General features: G+C 47.0%; 5 protein-coding genes across 5 annotated transcripts; 1 reads left to right on the top strand and 4 right to left on the bottom strand.

Moving 5' to 3' along the window:
• The first annotated feature begins 615 nt into the window (after positions 1 to 615).
• Positions 616 to 1,777, top strand: F4822DRAFT_262292 (uncharacterized protein). Its single transcript, XM_051454590.1, has 3 exons — positions 616 to 1,031; positions 1,219 to 1,382; positions 1,495 to 1,777. The coding sequence occupies exons 1-3, from the start codon at positions 866 to 868 to the stop codon at positions 1,621 to 1,623; spliced, it is 459 nt and encodes a 152-aa protein (XP_051314693.1). The 5' UTR covers positions 616 to 865; the 3' UTR covers positions 1,624 to 1,777.
• Positions 1,778 to 2,262: 485 nt separating this feature from the next.
• On the bottom strand, positions 2,263 to 4,442 carry F4822DRAFT_262249 (anthranilate synthase component 1). Its single transcript, XM_051454588.1, has 3 exons — positions 4,071 to 4,442; positions 2,572 to 3,979; positions 2,263 to 2,501 (listed from the first exon to the last, which is right to left on the bottom strand). The coding sequence occupies exons 1-3, from the start codon at positions 4,080 to 4,082 to the stop codon at positions 2,380 to 2,382; spliced, it is 1,542 nt and encodes a 513-aa protein (XP_051314692.1). The 5' UTR covers positions 4,083 to 4,442; the 3' UTR covers positions 2,263 to 2,379.
• F4822DRAFT_262268 (uncharacterized protein) lies at positions 4,085 to 5,400 on the bottom strand. Its single transcript, XM_051454589.1, has one exon. The coding sequence runs from the start codon at positions 5,317 to 5,319 to the stop codon at positions 4,534 to 4,536; it is 786 nt and encodes a 261-aa protein (XP_051314691.1). The 5' UTR covers positions 5,320 to 5,400; the 3' UTR covers positions 4,085 to 4,533.
• A 1,846-nt stretch (positions 5,401 to 7,246) lies between these two features.
• On the bottom strand, positions 7,247 to 9,170 carry F4822DRAFT_404372 (ribosomal protein L3-domain-containing protein). Its single transcript, XM_051458197.1, has 4 exons — positions 8,784 to 9,170; positions 8,527 to 8,683; positions 7,798 to 8,471; positions 7,247 to 7,744 (listed from the first exon to the last, which is right to left on the bottom strand). Exons 1-4 carry the CDS (start codon positions 8,873 to 8,875, stop codon positions 7,489 to 7,491), a joined length of 1,179 nt encoding a protein of 392 aa, XP_051314690.1. The 5' UTR covers positions 8,876 to 9,170; the 3' UTR covers positions 7,247 to 7,488.
• A 95-nt stretch (positions 9,171 to 9,265) lies between these two features.
• Positions 9,266 to 13,229, bottom strand: F4822DRAFT_404370 (TPR-like protein). The gene is made up of 8 exons (XM_051458196.1): positions 12,433 to 13,229; positions 12,170 to 12,373; positions 12,028 to 12,110; positions 11,791 to 11,970; positions 11,640 to 11,732; positions 11,429 to 11,585; positions 11,122 to 11,366; positions 9,266 to 11,067 (listed from the first exon to the last, which is right to left on the bottom strand). The coding sequence occupies exons 1-8, from the start codon at positions 12,590 to 12,592 to the stop codon at positions 9,586 to 9,588; spliced, it is 2,604 nt and encodes an 867-aa protein (XP_051314689.1). The 5' UTR covers positions 12,593 to 13,229; the 3' UTR covers positions 9,266 to 9,585.
• Between the last annotated feature and the right edge of the window lie 4,785 nt (positions 13,230 to 18,014).

The raw sequence follows: 18,014 nt of genomic DNA, 5'->3' as shown, positions 1-18,014 counted from the left end.
CCGATTTGTATATTAAGAGGGTCTAGTCTGTTCTTGTTCTTATTCTGCTTACCCTCGACATGGACTCCCTGGGCGGAATCATCTCCCCGGAAAATCGACTTGTACCCCAAGACTTGGTAGGGTTTAGGTATACGGCACAGCCAAGGATATCGATGGCTTCGAAGTTTGGGATGTAAGTGCATATACTTAAGTACTAACATCAAAACTAGCTAACTACGAAGAGTCATAAAACAGAGAGCCGGTTTCCGAACTGTATGTGGAAATTGACGCGGAGGTGGGTGGTGATTACCAATCCGGATCCGCTTGCAGATCTACCCGATCTAGGTAATTCGGTTGCCGTTTTCTGCATGCTGGGGACCGGATAGACTTACAGGTAGGTGGCTTGTCGAATAGGGTGGAAGAGAAAAAAATGAAAAGGGCTTGATGTCGGTAGAGAATTGTTTCGCGGATGGGGTCTTAACTTCAAATGGCAAGTTTGGTCTCGGGTGGCTGCAGATACTTAGACCAGGGTTCTGTATCCGCGCCCATGGCTGGCATAAAGGGCGTGGCGTGGGTGTTAGGTACCGTTCCCTATCTTGATTTCCGGGATGGGATTAATAATTGGAAGAGTCAGGGATGTGTATATAAAGGATTATACGACTACTGTGAGTTTCACTTTTTGAATTTCGATGTACTACCACGTATCATCCTCCTCTATTTCTGAGCTATCGCTGCTGAATACAGGGGCTTTGATCCTGTCACCTCTCACGAAGTAAGTGGCGTTTACCGAGAAACAGCAGAAGCCACCAAGAGGGGAGTGGATGTAGGAGCGACAGACAGGAAGAAGAAAAAAAGCAAAACCAAAGGAAAGGGAAAATAAAAAGCAATGGGCGCTTCGGAACAAGGAGGACAGGAGGAGAGTGGCACGTATGAGGGTGGCTGCCACTGTGGATACATCAAATTCTCAGTCACACTGTCACCGCCGCTACCCGAGTATACAGTCATGAATTGCAGCTGTTCTGGGTGTTTCCGCCTAGGATATCTGCTTGTGTGTAAGTGGCGTGTCAATCTTACCTTCTCTGAGTACCATCTTCCTACCCCCTAATCAACGCCTTGCTCCTTCGAAGCGCCACATATTATGGGCGCGTTGCGATTTGCCGCCAGGCAAAGAATTACCTCCTTCAGTTAGTACCGGAAGAACATAAATATACATGCTAACACGATATGATACACCTACAGACCCCAAAGCCAAAGACGTAGTATGGCATAACGACGGGCGAAAACGATGTGCTAGCTACCGCTTCAACACTAAGACGAAAGACCAGATGTTCTGCCCCAAGTGCGGTACCAGTATAGGCATCGACTTCGAGGCCGTCCATAAGGAACATACATACGGTATTAGTGTAAGTGTAACCCGACCAGTTGAAGTAGCCGCAAGAAAGAGCGGAAAAGGAGGTGGTCATGGAGATAGGGGATAAGAAAGTCACCCAATATGCTGACACACGATCAATACAGGTTCGTGCGCTCTACGGTATCAATATCGATGAACTAAACTACAAGAAGCTTAAAGGAGTGACACGGGTCGAGCCCGCATATGACTTATCCGGACATATTTGGGATGAGGAGAAGCAGGAAATGAGATAGGCTACTTGAAGTAATTAGTAAACCACCGGGTCTCCGAGGCTATTCTGAGACTTACATACATATATCAATGCAGTAGTGTGAGAAATAAATTGCCTCACAAGTTAAGGGGCTTGATGTCTGAGCACCCAGCGAATCGTTGCTTTGATATGTCAACGGATCCTGCAGATACAGAGCTAGCAAGTGGTAATAGTAATCGTTCTGATTCTTATACCCGTTCGCTATGAAATCGGGATAGCGAGTACACCGGTAGAGATTTTGAGCAATGGTCAAAATACCTAGGCAGCACATAGTGTAACACAAGGGAAATGTTATCGGCTGCAAAGTGATGATCTTCGTCGAGAGGTACGAAGCTTCTCCACAAGGACGGCCAACTTCACCGAAATATCACACTAAGTACCTACCTGGTATTTAGGAAGGCTCTGTATACCTCAGCTTCCTAGCATCTGGAATGGTCCTATCCGAAATACCCAAGATTTATATGTAATTGCTCTTAGGAGAGTCGCACAACAAAATCCTCTATAGCGCACCAAGCCCAAGTCAACACAGCCACCAAGATCAGTCAGTCATTTCAAGTAAGCAAGGCAATCGATTTCCTTATTGATCCAGTGTTACCTAACATGAAGCCGCAGAGACACCATCATCCCGCAAGCCCCTTTTATATCAAGCACATGCCCATTGAAAACCCGATATCATCTAAATTTCGAATCTTTTCATTTACAATAAGCCCTCTATTTTCATTTCTTTATCTTCCATTTTCTATTTTTGTCTTCTCGCGTAGAGACTTTCCGCCGAAGTGATGCACTGCGTGTTAGCACCCAACTTGTTTATCGTCTCCACCCACTCGTCGTACGGGTCCGAGTCGAAGACAATACCGCCTCCTATTATTGTAGTTAGCATTCGTACTTGTAATATTTCGTAATAGGATAAGGGTAGATAGTAAATACTTACCAGCCTGCAAATACGCCACGCCATCTTTAACCAGCATAGTCCTCAGCGCAATACACGTATCCATCGCGCCTTCCTTCTCCTTACCATCCACACCCACGCTGCCGTACCCGAAGTATCCCACCGCTCCAGCATACACACCTCTCTTCTCCTTCTCCAACTCCGCAATCAGCTCCATAGCACGCACCTTCGGCGCGCCGGACACCGTGCCAGCAGGGAATATCGAGCGGAACGCATCAAACCTCGTCTGTTCAGGGCGCAGCACACCCGAGACCTGGGACACGAGATGCTGAACATGGCTGAATTTCTCAACTACCATTAACCGATCCACCCTTGTAGTCAAAGGGTCGCACACGCGGTTGATATCGTTACGCGCGAGATCAACCAACATGACATGCTCAGCGCGGTCTTTAAGCGAGTTGCGTAGTTCACTAGCAAGTTTTTCATCTTCCTCGGGCGTCTTACCGCGCTTGACAGTACCAGCGATCGGGTGAGTGATAATCCGGCCTTCCTCTTCTTTTACGAGGAGTTCAGGTGACGCGCCGACGATTTGGAAGTCCTGGCAGTTGATGAAGAAGAGGTATGGGGAGGGGTTAACGGTACGGAGGTGGCGGTAGATATTAAACGGGTGTAGGGAAGTCGGGCGAGCGAAACGCTGCGAGGGCACGGCTTGGATGATGTCGCCGACCACAATGTGCTTCTTCAATTCCGTTACATGTGCCTCGTAGCCTTCTTGCCCAATGTTGGAAGTATATTGCTGACCGAGCTTGATCGGTTGTTGTTCAGGGATGGGTATCTCGGGGGAGTTTAGGACGTCAATGAGCTCCTGGATGGTTGCCGTAGCCTTGTTATATTCGTCTGAGAGGGTCTCTAAGTTCCCTGGTATTCGAAGGTAGGTGATGACTTTAATGACACCGAAAAATCTATCAAAAGCCACAATGGTATCAAATAACATAAAAAGCGACTCGGGTATTTTAAGAACATCCTTCATAGGCCTCGCCGTCTTGGGCTCGAAGTACCGCACGCAGTCATAGCCTACGTAACCAACGGCAGCACCGGTAAGTGGCGGTAGCCTTAATTCTGGTACTTCGAGAACGACATGTTGTTCCAACTCCTTCTCGAGTACAGGTAGCGGGTCTACAGACTCTCCATGACCTTCACCAGTCTTTATAATCTTACGTGGTCCAGCACCAACGAAGCTATACCGGCCAACCCGTTCTGTGGCGGCGCTTTCGAGGAGAAAAGAGAAGTCTGATTTCGAATGTGCCGAGACTTTTAGATATGCTGCGGAAGGTGTGATTAGGTCGGCGGATATTTGGCCATATAAAGGTACGAGGTTTGGTTTCTTGGGTCCTGGTATTGTTTTGGAGAGTAGATCCTTTACGGTGTCAAGGGATGGTAGAACAACATCCTATAACAAGCAAGCAATACTACGTGTTAGTTCACTCGGATATTAATTGATTGATGTGACTAGAGGGGCATGAGAACTAGGAACTTCTTACTGCTTGAGCCATGGTGGGCAGACTATTAAGAAAGATAAGAAGAAGAATAGAAAAGTAAGAGGGCTTCCCGCATCCTCAGGTTTCCTCCTCACTTCTTCCTATTCTTTATACCGAGCAAGCAGGTTGACTCAGTATTAGTATTAGGTAGAGAATAAATTAAGAGGAAGCTTAAGTAATTCGGATTTTGGTCCCTTACATTAACTTCCATTTAGTACAAATGCACTTTTTATCCGAAGACGGAGTTAATGAGGCGGGGCACTTGCAGTTGTACCAGTTGTACGTATTGTTACCCCACATTGTGTCACCAACCAATTCGAATCCGCCATTTACATAAAACAACGTAGAATAGAAGTAGCGGGGTATTCACGAATCGAGATCCATCTTTTCTCAGTCGTCTGCCCAGTTATGATCACCATCATCAACAGTCAATCATCCTGTTCGACCAAACTCAAACCCCGTCGATTTAACTCTCAACCGCCAATGCCTTCGCACCAACAATTTTCGCATTCGCGCCCTTTCCCTCCGTCGTAATAACCCAGTACTCGACTTTCACACCTCCCTTCGCAACACGATACACTCTCACATCATTCCCCTTACCCGCCTTCCGTACCGCGTCCAGAATTGCCTTATACTGTCCCTGCGTATCCCAATCGGCTGGATCCTGTATCTCGATCTGTGCGTTCGACGGATCGGGATGTCGTATCAAGGATGCGAATTCCTCTATAAAACCAATCATTGTTAGCACTGCTACTACACACGTGAGGAAAAGAGGCGGGCATCGATGCAACCCACCTTCATCTGGCAGTCCTTTACCGCTCTCGTCCCATGCTAGATATACAGGTACAAACGGCTCATCGGCGTCGCTCACGTAGAAGATATCCTCAGTAGCTTCTTGGATAGCAGTTGGAATTTGTGCTCCATCATCCGTAGCCTTGAAATCTTGTTTGCTGGAGTTCTGTGATTTGACATACCCCTCGTTTGGGTCTCGGTTCGCCTTGTCAAGAAAAGCCATGTAGTCTTCATCCGACGCCATTCTTAGTACCCTAGCTGTAGTGAAGCTTCTCAGGTTATCAAAATTTCGTGGTATTGGAAAATCGGCCGAAGCTAGGTGATCAGGTCTACTCCGTATTCTGGGGTTATTGGTATAATGCGAAATTAGGACCTTGAAAAGTAACCGAATATTACACTGCTTCAATGACTTGCAAATAGAGCTGTGTTTGCGCAATGGCAAACCGAGTCTCATCGACATATAAAGATAAAATTGTATTGGGCAGCAAAACTGTTGTCTCGTATGATTCAAGGCAAGCTTAAGAAGGCTGCTTTTATCGCTTTTTATCACTAGTTACATCATAGCTGCTGCAACTGCTTCTTATACTCATACCCCCTTTTAATATATATTGCCTTTGTGCATAGTATCTTGTATCTTACAGGCCTCAAACAGAAGTTGAGCCACACGCTGCAGTCCTACCAAAATGTTACGATCTAACTCTAACACCGTCCACCCATGTTCAGTGCCCACCCTATTTCCCAGTCCGTTGCGCAGTTGGAGACAATCGCCTCTCCCCTTAGAATGATTCGGATATCGTTCGCCCCTGCTATATATGTGGCAACAGCCACAACCCTTGGGTACAATGGCCTAGACGCGACGATTAGGTACCCAGAGACCTAGAGAGCCGGGTTTTGGGGGAAAGAACCGCATTGTAGCATGTCATCGAGTCGTGCGGTAGGTGTCTGGTTTAACAGCACGAAGCTTCCTATTTGTTCAAGGAACTCTTCCCGGGAACATCTTGTGAGTGCAAATCGGCACTCACTCGGCAGTCTCGCGCCTGGGTCTGCTTTGCCTGCTGCCGCCGATATCGACAAGGAACAGCAATGCTTCGATCTATTGCTTTACACAAAATTGGTGCCCACCTGAGGGATGCGGGAGACGTCGCTTTTTTACTTCTTACTTCATGCTAGAAAACTAGATAATTCGGAATCTTTTGTGATCGCTCTTTCGCCATAGAATGATTGCTCGTTGTCCCTTGAGACTATTGAATCCCGATTCTCGTAGTGTGCCGATGTTGCCTCCGCGGTAGAGCGGAACGTAAGTAGAGCTGGGGTTGTTTTTGCTGTTGGTTGATGTTCAGAGGCATCTGGTATGAGCGAGCAGGGTAATGAGTTGAGATGATATATTTGAAAAGCGAAGGAGATGGGGAGATCTGAACGAGTGGTGGTAACAAGGCTAGATGTAGGTACCAGCTAAGCTGGCATTTTGTAGGTATGGATGGATGGATCTTGATGCTCCGTGTTGAGGAATGAAGGTTGAGAGAGAGAGGAGAGAGAGGGTTGGATTCCACGTATTTATAATGAGAGGAACTGAGGGGGCAGAGTGCTCTGAAAGATTGCCGACTGCACCTGAAAATGACAGAAGGTTTATGAAATTAAAGGACTGTCGGATGATCTGTTTAAGATTTCGAGTTGAGCTGTCGCTGCTCCTTTCTCTGGCAGAATCTACCTAATAGCAATCTCGACAAACCGTATATCATAACCGAAGACCAAATGCATTCTGTCAGATCTCTCGATAGAGTTTCGTCGACCGTCAGCGTGTGAGCTCAAGCTCCAAGTATAACTATAACTTTAGGCTAGACCCATAGTAAGAACGTCAGCCTCTACCTAAGAAAGCGTAATGTCAGCTCATCAAACCACGATAGCTTCAAACACCGTTCACTAGACTGAAGCTTAGGCATCTAGATTATGTGAAAAGAACCTTACGAAACTCTACCTCATCTTTTACCATAGGGGCAAGTACCAATACGCACTATAATATGTACTGGGACAACGGTCAACATGTAAAGCCTGCTGTGGGAAGTAGGACCGTTGGCGCGTCCCATACTGTAAAATCAAATTCTAATCCAGATAGGGTAGATTTGACTTTCGTAATAAACATTAAACACAAGTAGGTAGGCATGATCTATAGAAACCCCTTGTAGAAAGTTGAATAGATGGTCGTATTGGTTTTTTTCGCTCATAGTTATGGAATCTGCGTCACACTACCACCTATCAAAATGGCCCTTGTGAAACACGAAAGAGTTCGCAGCTATGTAAATATCGGGGTTGGTAAGAATTGTGTTGAAAAAGGATACAATGGGGTGGACAATTACAAGTGGCCAATCTACGCACGCGTCGTGACTAAATTTATATTTGATTTGGTGTTCTTACTACGTACCTATATAGTTACTAGAAGTACTGGGCAATGATTATCACTGAGAGTCATAGATGTTTATATTTTACTGTTTTTGCTTTATGCATTTGTTCATTATCTGCTTTTAGACTCAAATGCAAATCCTAGACCATGCCCATCATAGCAGCCGTAAAAGGGACCCAGAAACACCGATGCAAAGACGAGAAGACGTGATACAAGGAGACACAAAGCTCTCTACGAACTTTGGACGAGGTCCTTCTTGAGCGTACCCTGGAATTGCTTCTTCTCCGCAGGTGTCTGGAAAGCACCGTGACCGAACTCGGAAGATGTGTCGATCCATTTCAGCTCCACCTTCTCTAATGCTCGTCGCGAAGTGTGAGTGAACATAGACTTGCGCAGCGTCATGACACGCTTCTTGACACCAGGGATGGAACCCTTGACCATGACGAAGTCGTTGTTGACCTCACCATATCGGACGAAGCCACCCAGACTATAAATATGTTAGTATGAATACGATACATTTATGCGTCAATTTCAACTTACGGAGTGATGGTCTTCTTGGTAACGTCCTGCTCAGTGGAGGCGTTGGACTCGTTGTCACCCTTACCGATACGGTAAACCTTGTGGTTGACCGAGGTACGGTGGTGGTAACCCTGCTGACCAGCACGGGCAACGGTCCACTGGACGTGGGAAGGATGCCAGGCACCGATGCAAGCAACCTTTCGGAGACCCTTGTGGGTCTTACGCGGGAGCTTCTTGGTACCCCAACGGGCAGTAACACCGTTGAAACCGTGACCCTTGGTGACGGCGATGACGTCGATCATCTCATCCTGTTCGAAGATGGTGTCGATGCTGACGGGCTTCTCGAATAGACCGTGGCCAAAGTCGACCTTGTCAGCGACGGAACCACCGTTGACCTGGATTTCCATAAGGTGGGCCTTCTTCTGCTTCAAAGGGGTCTTTCGGATCTGGGTGTGGGCGAGGACACGGACGACGGTGCAATACTTCTTGATGCGCTCGAGCTCGCGAGTGATAGAGGAGCCGCTGCTCTCGGAGTGCTTCTTAGCGTACTTGGTGAAAGCCTTCTTCTTGCTCTTGTACCAGTTCTTGTAGAATCGTCGCTTAACTTCGTCGCTCAAGTGCTCGGCCCAGATGGTGGTGAGAGATCGGAGACCGCGGGGAGTCTCGATGTAGCCCACAAGACCAACAACGATCATCTGTGATAAGATGTTAGCCATAGGCACATAGCCAAGCGGGCTGCGTTGTTCGTACAGGTGGAGTATCAATAATGGAAACAGCTTCCACGATTTCCTTCTTGTGCGACTTCGCGCCGGGTCGGTCGAGATCACGAACGATCGTGGTCATACCAGCCTTGTAGCCCAAGGCGGCAGTGAGGTGGACGGGCTTCTTAGGGTCATCCTTAGGGAAGCTGTCAGGTGTAATTGAACATTAGCATCAAGTTTCATGTGAAATTGGTGCGCGAGGCCGGAGAGGCTTTGGCGATGTAGATTAGGAATGGATTTACTTACGACTTTACCTTGCCGCGATGACGGGCAGCACGCTTGCGCGGCAGGAAGGCAAGAGAGCCGTGACGGGGAGCCTCGAACTTACGGTGCGACATTTTCGATTGATCCTTTGGTGTTGTAGGAAGAAGTCAATCGAAAGGTCGTGGGTGGGAGGATTAAAGAAAATATTAGGAATTGAGAGGGATTGAGAAAAGCTGAACTTTTTTTTTTCAGTGGTGCAGTAGCGCACAAAGCTGTGGGCTGCAAAACGAAAAAAAAAGAAAGCACCTGGCAAATAACCGAATGTGGGAAGGAAACCCCACACTGTAGAACCCTAAAGCTTTGTCCACGTGACTTCCAAGGTTGAGTTGTTGCTGTCGAGATCTCTGCACCCATGCACCTACCTACATATGTAGATACAGATGCATGTACTGTTGTAGAATTTCGTGTAGAACCCTGTTCCAATCTAATGATCTGCTACTTTAATCTGTAGCTTTAATTGTATCGGGACTGCTTATGAATTTGCATAGGTATATACATTGTATGAATTAATCGTGCGGTAATGATATCTACAAGCAACACATCAAGCTATGCACTTTTCCGCTTTCACTTATGGAATTATATTTTGAGGCACATCTGGTTTGTTGAGATAATAAACGTTCTTTTGAAAAGATAGACAGACTTGCTGACTGCCACCTGACCTAACTAGGAGCAGCTCACCAACTCGACAATTGATATACATGACTTAGAAACAATCCTGAACAGCAATAGGAAATGGGTATGTATTGGCGTTCAGAGTTCGTAGATAAAAAATAAAAAATCCAGTTCAAGCAGTTCCCTCTGCCTTCGGGGCAGGTCCCATTATTCCGTTCAGGCTAGCACTGGTAGGTGTTGTATTCTTTAAATCTCCTGATGCGGAGCTGGGTCCTGACGCGGCACCGTTTACCGTCACCTTTTTCTCCTCCTCTCCACTGTCATCGTAATCGTCATCGACGTCCATCTTCCTAGCGGCTCGTTCGGGTTCGTTGATCTGCGACGGAGTCGGAGCCTGGGGGTGTTCGAGCCTCTGGCGCTCGTCTTGGGCGTAGTCTTTTGGGGCCGGGCTTGGCTGGGGTCCGTCATGGAGTAATCCTTGCATAGGCGGAGGTGGGCCTTGTTGCATCGGAGGTAGGTGATTTGGTATCGAATGCGTCGGGGGATGATGTGCAGCATCGGATGGGTGGTAGCTCTCGTTGGGGTGCCTTTGCTCCTCGACACGACGCATTTCCTCGGCGCGTCTCTGGTCATCAACACGTCGCTGTTCATCCATGCGTCGTTGCTCCTCAAAGCGATGCGCGTCCGGGGAACGGCGATATGGATCCCGTGGCGGTGTTGACGGTCGTCGATGACGAATGTCTTCCATCCGAGCCCGATTTTCCTCATTGGCGGGCTTCTTAATAGCAGGTTCATCCTCCCATTCCCGCATCCTCTTGGAAGCAACAGATGCTGGTCGATCATGGTCCCTGTGTATATCAGGGCCAATTATCCCTTTTGGGTGAGGGGCGGTGTCCATGCTAGGGATACCTCCTTCCGGGTGATGGGGGAATGCGGGCTGATGCTGAGGATATGCTGACTTGGGCGAAGGCATTCGGTTATCGTGAATGGGCCTCGGTTCCGAGCGAGGGGATCCATTGCGATAGGACATCAAAGAATGCGGTGGTGGAGCACCATTGGGCGGTCCATTAGCAGGAGCCATGTTTGAAGCAGGCGCCGGTGTATAGTTAGGATTGTTAACTCGAGTGGGACCCTGCGCAGGCGGTGGAGGCTGCTGCGCTGGTCCTGGAGGAGCGTACTGAGTCGGCGGTCCCGGAGAAGGGCCCCTTCGAATTGGTGCCGGACCAGGTCGATTGGCTTCTCCGTATTGCCTCATCTCCTGCCGGGGACTGGGCTGTCGAGGGAGGGGAGGTGCTGGCCCACGAAAGGGCTCCCGTTGGTCATAGGGATTAGGCGGCTGAGGTGGGTTGATATCACTGGTTCTTTGACCCCATCCATTGGCTGCTGCAGGTCCAGGAGGCGGCCTATGAGGGCCTCCAGGTCCGGATTGTTGTTGCATCTGTGCGGAACCGGTCCATGGCGGTGCTTGCGGTCCCTGGGCCCCATAAGATTGGGGGTGAACGTCAGTGGGGACGGCTTGCGGGAGATTTCCCGACGTTTGGCCAGCCCGCAAGAGTTGAAGTCTAGCCTTGATGTGAGGGTTGGCAGGATCTAACTCAGCAGCCCTCTGGTATGCATCCAAAGCATCGTTGATCTGGTTATTGCAAGATTCATACTGTGACACTTCGTTAATGGGGTGGTACTTGTGAGAGTGGCAAACTCAACTTACCAAAGTACCTAGGTCATACCAAACCTCAGATATGTACGGGTTTAGGCGTATCGCCCGGGAGTACGCATCTAAGGCATCTCGATACTGATTGATCTGGTAATAAAGTACACCAATGGAGCACCAAAATGTAGGATTCCGTCCGTCGCGGTACACAGCTTGTTGATATGCTTCATAAGCCTTGGGATACTTCTGTTGTGACATGTAACATCGACCAAGGAGATACCAGCTTTGGGCATCATTGTTGTCTGCCACGTGTGTCAGAAACATACGAATCTTGTCAACTTTGAATTTAACGAGAATCACCTACCTGCGGCAACGGATTTTTCCAGGTACTCAATTGCGCGCTCTTGAGTCTGGAAGCTACTGCTCTGTTGGTGATGAAGCCAACCAAGCTGTTGCAAAACCTTTGCGTGATTTGGGTCACGTTCAAGTACTCGCATGTAAGCGGCTTTAGCGCTGTCATACTGCGTAATAGTTAGCAGTAGAAATTATGTATATCCGGTAATATCAAAACTTACATCCTTTTGTTGCTCGTGCACGTGTCCGATTTGAAACCAAATATCTTCCTCGGTCAAGGGTGGCGGAGGTGAGCTGACAATGTATTTAAAGCACTGAGACAAATTAGACAAGTCATAGAAAACAGGTGGGCGTTCATTCATCGAGTCATACCTCTAAGCTTGGGCCATATTTTGATTGTTGTTTGTAAATTATACCGAGTCGGAAGTAGATTTCGTTGGCCTTTTCAAAATCCGGTTGCATCTGCATAACTTGCGAAAAGGCTTCCTCGGCGTGATCAAGAGATCCATACCGATCGTAGAGAATGCCTATGCCATACCAAAGTTTGGGCTCCTGCTATGTGTTAGTTGGGCATATGTTAAAAGAGGCCTATGGGAGATTTTAAAATACTTTTGGATTTGGGAGATTGACTAGGGCTGATTGATAAGCAGCGTATGCTTGCTGCAAGTCATCCATCATGAGGTAACAGTGGCCTAAAGAATTATGTTAATTCTGCGGTTGCGTGAGATTATAATGCGCGGGTTGAACATACCCAGACTGCCCCAAACTTCACCTTGGGTGGCGTCTATCTTGAGTATAGCTTGTAAATACTCTACCGCCTTATGGAAATCTTCGCGAGTTCGAAGGATTAAACTAATTGCGTTCATGGCTGGAATCGAGGTTGGGTTCGCTAATAGCGCACGCTCGTAAGCGCCCATGGCATCGTCCAAATTGCCAAGGAGTTCAGAGAAACTGCCTGCGAGAAATTGTCAATTGACTACACCGAAAGTAACAACCCCGTAAAGATCTACTCACCAATTTGCATCCAAAGAGCCTCGTTTACGGCGACAATATGCTGCGACGGTGTCCTCCATTGTGCCCCTTGAGCTGGACCCGGGGGAGGAGGGGGAGGAACCGGCGGACCGTGGTGCTGCATTTGCATCGCCATTTGTGGCGAAGGGTGATGATTCGCCATGAAGCTCGTTTGACTCGAATAGGACGTTAAGGATGCTGTCTTGTAGAATTTCAATCCTTATCGAAGTAGAGTCGGAGCTCTATAGTGCGGTGAATTCGCGGCGAAGAAATTATATGAGAGGCGCGTGCATGAAAAAGGGAAAAAAAAAAAAAATAGAAATTAAGTGAGAGGCCTAATAAAAGAAAAAAGACCGGTCGGGAAAAATATGGTTTTAAGAATTGCGCGGCGATGTGTCAGAATCCGACAATAAACCACGGTCGTTAGAAATACCCGATGGTCGCAAGTTGGAAAGACAATGGATGGTGATTGTGATGATGATGGCTCGCGGACAACACAGCGCTTAAAGAGTTGCCGCTAGTACCAAGCAACAACAATGCGTATCGGATGCGACTAAAATAAGCGGGATCGAAGGCGACGAGGAATAAGTTTGGGGTTAGGTTTGGAGAATGAAGAGGCGATGTTGAGGCTCTATCTTGACCGCGAATTGCCTGACGCCGAATATGGGAGGGGAGAATAAGCGGTGGAGAGGCTGGACGGGAAGAGAAGAAGAGTAGAGTTGGGAGGAGGCCCAACGAGGATTTCGCAATTCTCAGCTACCCTAACCCATGGATAGCAGATAGAAGGAGCATGGGAGTTTATGTGGGGCGCGGGAGAGAGTTCCTAGACCTGCACCACGCCCAGACGCAGGTAGCCTACAAGTATATGTACTCTGGGTTTTTAAGACGTGCATGCAATGTGGGGCTCTCTCTTAGTCTAGCCCCATAAGTTCCCAGTACCATTTAGGTTCCTGGATGGACCCTTTTTTAGTTGCTTCCACTTTCTTCATTTATTCATACATATACTTATTTAATATGAACAAACTCTTTATTTTATCCCAATTATTCCTATGACCATGCTAGTATGAGGACTTCTCAGACATATCGGATGATATATACGGATACAAAATGGATGTAGGTGTGTTTTTACGGTGTTGTGTGGGGGTCATAGGATGTTAACTATCAATCTCGTCATTCTACTGACAGATGATTTAGGTAGAAGAAGAAATAAAGTGTGTAGATGTGGAAATAAATGCAATAGACATATCAATTAATACTAGGCTTAAATGTAATACTAACTAATTAGCAATAATTGTTAACTAATTGTCGTCGCCTCGTTGCCGAAGAGAACGAAATGTTTCCTTCGTTTTGTGTTTAGCTCGTCCCCCGAGCTGCGTCACCATTCCGGCTCGTGGTACTCTAAATATCCTTTTTATTTTTCGCAAACTTTAGTCTAATACCGCCAGTCTAGTAAGAACAGGCTTTGTGTCATTTTAGACAACGGGAATCTAAAATGTGCCTTGGGAAAGAAAAATAAAAAAACGGGTTGCGGCTAGGTCCCGCGTTAGTACAAGGTACTTCGCTAACCTTGATTGAAACCGAACTCTTTAGTGACGGTTCCTGTAAGGAATTAAGGAAAAGGAACCGGGAGGTACTTTCCCAGGACTTAGACCGAGGTGCGGCCAAAGTTCCGAAACACGTACAAATTTGGGTCAATCACCGGTCATGGCGGCTCGGACGGATTCGCTCTTACCTTGCCGCTTGGCCTTGCTTGGAAGGCAGGGGAGGGGGTGTGGATGTGGGTCATCCTGCAGGTCTTGGCATTCGAAGCTACACACCCACACCCTCTCTGCCTCTTACCCTCTTTTTAATACAACCTGTACAACCTACTACGTAGCATACGTAAAGGAACCCCAAGGATAGCAATTTAATAATTTTCGAGGAACGCTTATCTCCAGCTTGTATCGGAGTATTTATCCTCGCTCCATCCCTCCCTCCCTTCAAAAAAAAAAAAAACACTTTACATCGTGAGGCTTGACGTACAGGAACAAACTGCCCAACAAAGTTAGAATGGATGTCAATAATTCTAGCTGTTCTGGCGAATTTCCAACCTTCCCGGCTTGACACTTGTCAAACGTACAGGACACAACAACGACGCACTTGACTGTACGATAGTGCGATCTTAGCATCAACAATTATTTTCTATATCTAATGCTATTTAAGATGGGGTATGAATTAAACCCGGGTTAAATAAACTGTGGATAAAATAGAAAAATACTAATGTAGCTAAAGGTAGTGTATAAAAAAGTAGGTCCCGAGGTATTTAAGTATTTAGTTCAGAAGATGTTCGACAGCGATTATTACCCATGATTCGTGTTCGCGCCCGTTTCCTAAGTCTGTCGCCGGGTAGTGTAGTTTATTTAATAGTATTGGTTAAGTCGAAATGGTGGGTCGTCACAATTCAGGTAACTCGCCATTGCCGGGTTTTCGTCGCTGCAAATCATGCAGAAGCTTGTCTAGATCATCCCGTTGCTGAAAAGGGGGGGAAGGACTTTTACACAATTCGGCGAGGCCAACCAGAGAGGAAAGAAGTAAAAATCATACGCAGAATATTAACCAGCTTATATGGGTAACGCCTGACAATATCTATCACAATCTGACAATGCGACTCTCGTCACAACACACACACTGAGAAGACCAGGCAGGAGTTTTAGTGTAATACCTTGGTACTTACCTACTTGCTATGTAAGGCTATTTGTGGGCTAGCTGGGTTGTGTCAGCAGGGAGATTATGGTGGAAATAGCCAAGCGACCAATCTCGTCATCTCCCGAAGATCGAGGGTGAAGAAACACCGGCGATGTGGCACCAATTCTTTAGATTTGGGGGGGGGGGAAGCTTGAACGAGACAATAAATAGCTGAGTGATCATTCCCGTTGAGGTAATGTTGATGTTGGCGCTAACACATTTATAGAAAGCCCACGTGTCATGTTAAGAAGGGGCTGGAATCTTACCGCGAGCCCTCTGAACCTCTGAACGCTTGGGGCTTATTTCTTATTTACGCAGTACCTACACTAGTAATACCTGGTGTCCTTCCAAGAAATCCTACGGCTTTGCTTCAATGGATACTTTACTTACCTGAACGGTTTCATCACTTCGGGGCTTTTCCTCTCGTCGACTGTTTTGTCGCTGCGGGCTCCGTATTATATACCTCTTACTACACGATATGTATGCACGCACAAATATAGGCGCTTATGTACATACATACATACAGGCCTACATAATATATAATACATAGTAGGAACGGCAGTCGATCCTATCAAGATGATGTTTCAAGATCGTCCGCCATGAAATCATCGTCATCATCAATGTACCTGAGTATATCCTTACATACACATTTTGGGAAGTACGTACACATCCTAGTACACATATGCGTACGATGTGGTGGTATGTGTATTCCCTACCTAATCTAGTCCCTAAAAGTCAGGTCGAGACGGGAGCAGGGGGATGTGGGGTTAGTAAGAACTATTCAATGTATTATTCATACGAAAGGTTCATGAGTCGGGATGTTTAGTGCGTCGCTTTCGATAATCTACTTAGATTGATTGATCATTTGGAAGATGGCCGGTTGGCTGATCGCTAAATGTGTGATCGTCGTCATCATCAGGCAGTCCAAGGGAAGCTTTTTTCTCCCGCAACTGCACGCAGCACGCATGCAATATGTGATTGCCCGGCATAAGGGGTGGCGGAAGGAGTGTATATAGCGCGAAGAAGAACCGCAACATGGGTGTATATACAAATATACATAGATGAGTGGGTAGGATAGTTCGAAGCGCCCCAGGAAAAGGAGAGGCAAGGAAAGGCAGGTCAAATAGGACAAGTTGGGTTAGGTTCATAATAACAATGATAATAATTAAAAGAGAAAAAAAATACTGGAGGGACAAACGGGGAAAAGGGGTGGCGGTCGAGGGACCTCGTAGCCGGTGCAACTATACAAAGGTACGAGGCACTAGCTTATGTATGTCTGCTGTACACATCTCACGCATATGCAGCTGTTGGTACGTGGCTATCATTAGCCAAATCCCCAGCGGTATGTGCCACACAGATCACATCCATGTGAGTGGAGCTGCCGTCCTGCCTGCATCGGACCCCGGCGGTCTAGTAGTAATGACGATGATGGATGGTGTGTAGTATGGTAGTGATGGATGCGAGTTACCTAAGTACTTACGTACCAAATAGATAGATATGTAGGTTCCCAGCCCAAGTGTTCATACATTACATATATGTATGCAAGCGCTTTTCATCGCTGATGAGTTGACGATGAGGGAGGTGGCCAAGATGGGCCGAGCAGTTGAAGGCAAAAGAGCAAACCAAAAACAATGGACATGGAAAATGCGAGCGGATTGTGTATGCACCACGGTATTTCGACTTCACTGCCTCGATGAGCCTCGTCAGATTGTTTTACTATACCTGGTCTTCATTACATGCTTGCTCATTTACTCACACGCTCATTCAATTAAGGCGTGGGATAACTGGACATTTTGCAGCACACATAAAAGAAGCAAAAATTTCTAGCGCTTTCGGCGCTCGTATTCCCGTAACTTGATGCCGCAACCTGTATAGACTATTCAATCGGTCAGCCAGCCAACATCTGACCAAACCGCAGCACTCACCGACGGGCCGATGGGCAAAACCCAAGTTAGTCTTTCTCCGCGAACAATAGAGAATGAACCATCAGTAGGTAATAATGTTGGTTCGTAGCATTCGTTTGTTTGTAGGAAAAAAGCGACGAGGTAGGAATGAAACTCAACACAAATCCATCCAGTTTTTGGCAAACCCGTTGGGAGATACCTAGGTAGGTAGGGCAAGGTGACCGGGAGAGAGGGCTATCCCATGTAGCACCAGGGGCACAGCGAGCTGAGTTACCCACTGGTAGATTAACGATGGAAAGAATAGGATTTAAGGCACACAGGGATTCATTCGCTTGGAACGAAACGTTTTGGAGGACAAGTGTGTAAGCTTTTTTCTTTTTTCTTTTTCTTCCTGAGAACAGGTTGCTTCCGAAAGCACGAGATTTGCCGACGTGCACCTGGCAGCCTAGTACATGGTATAGTACATAGTAACAAGGTATGCACAGGTTAGGTAGGATAAGTCACATGTATTGGAGAGAAATGGATGGTCGATGTTTCGACGTATCGGGAATAGGGGCCGTGGAACTGAACTCGATACGTGGACAAGCTGTCGTACTAGGTATTTTAGATGCGGTGGAAGAAACTGGTTAATGATGAGACAGTCCGTGCCTGTTCCAGGTTTCCCCAAACTGATGTACGTCGTACCACATGGATTCAATTTAGGTATGGCATAATGATGTATACAAGCCACAATTGCAACGCCACCATTCCTCCTTTTTCCCGCCCTTTATGATGGGCTACGAGGCTAGGACAATTGACTTTGTCCTAACAAGAGAAGCTTAAAGTCTAGTTGTTTGACGTCCTTGAGTGTATGTACATAGTAGGAAAGCACATACGTATAGACATAAAGTTCAGATGCACTTAATTGAAAGCCTATACATATGGATCTACAAAACATCATCCTTCTCGAAAACTCCA

Source organism: Hypoxylon trugodes (genome assembly GCF_022578975.1).
Source record: "Hypoxylon trugodes strain CBS 135444 unplaced genomic scaffold F4822scaffold_5, whole genome shotgun sequence".
Lineage (NCBI taxonomy): Eukaryota > Fungi > Ascomycota > Sordariomycetes > Xylariales > Hypoxylaceae > Hypoxylon > Hypoxylon trugodes.
The sequence above is the reverse complement of the archived record's forward strand: the minus strand, read 5'-3'. Positions and strand labels throughout refer to the sequence as shown.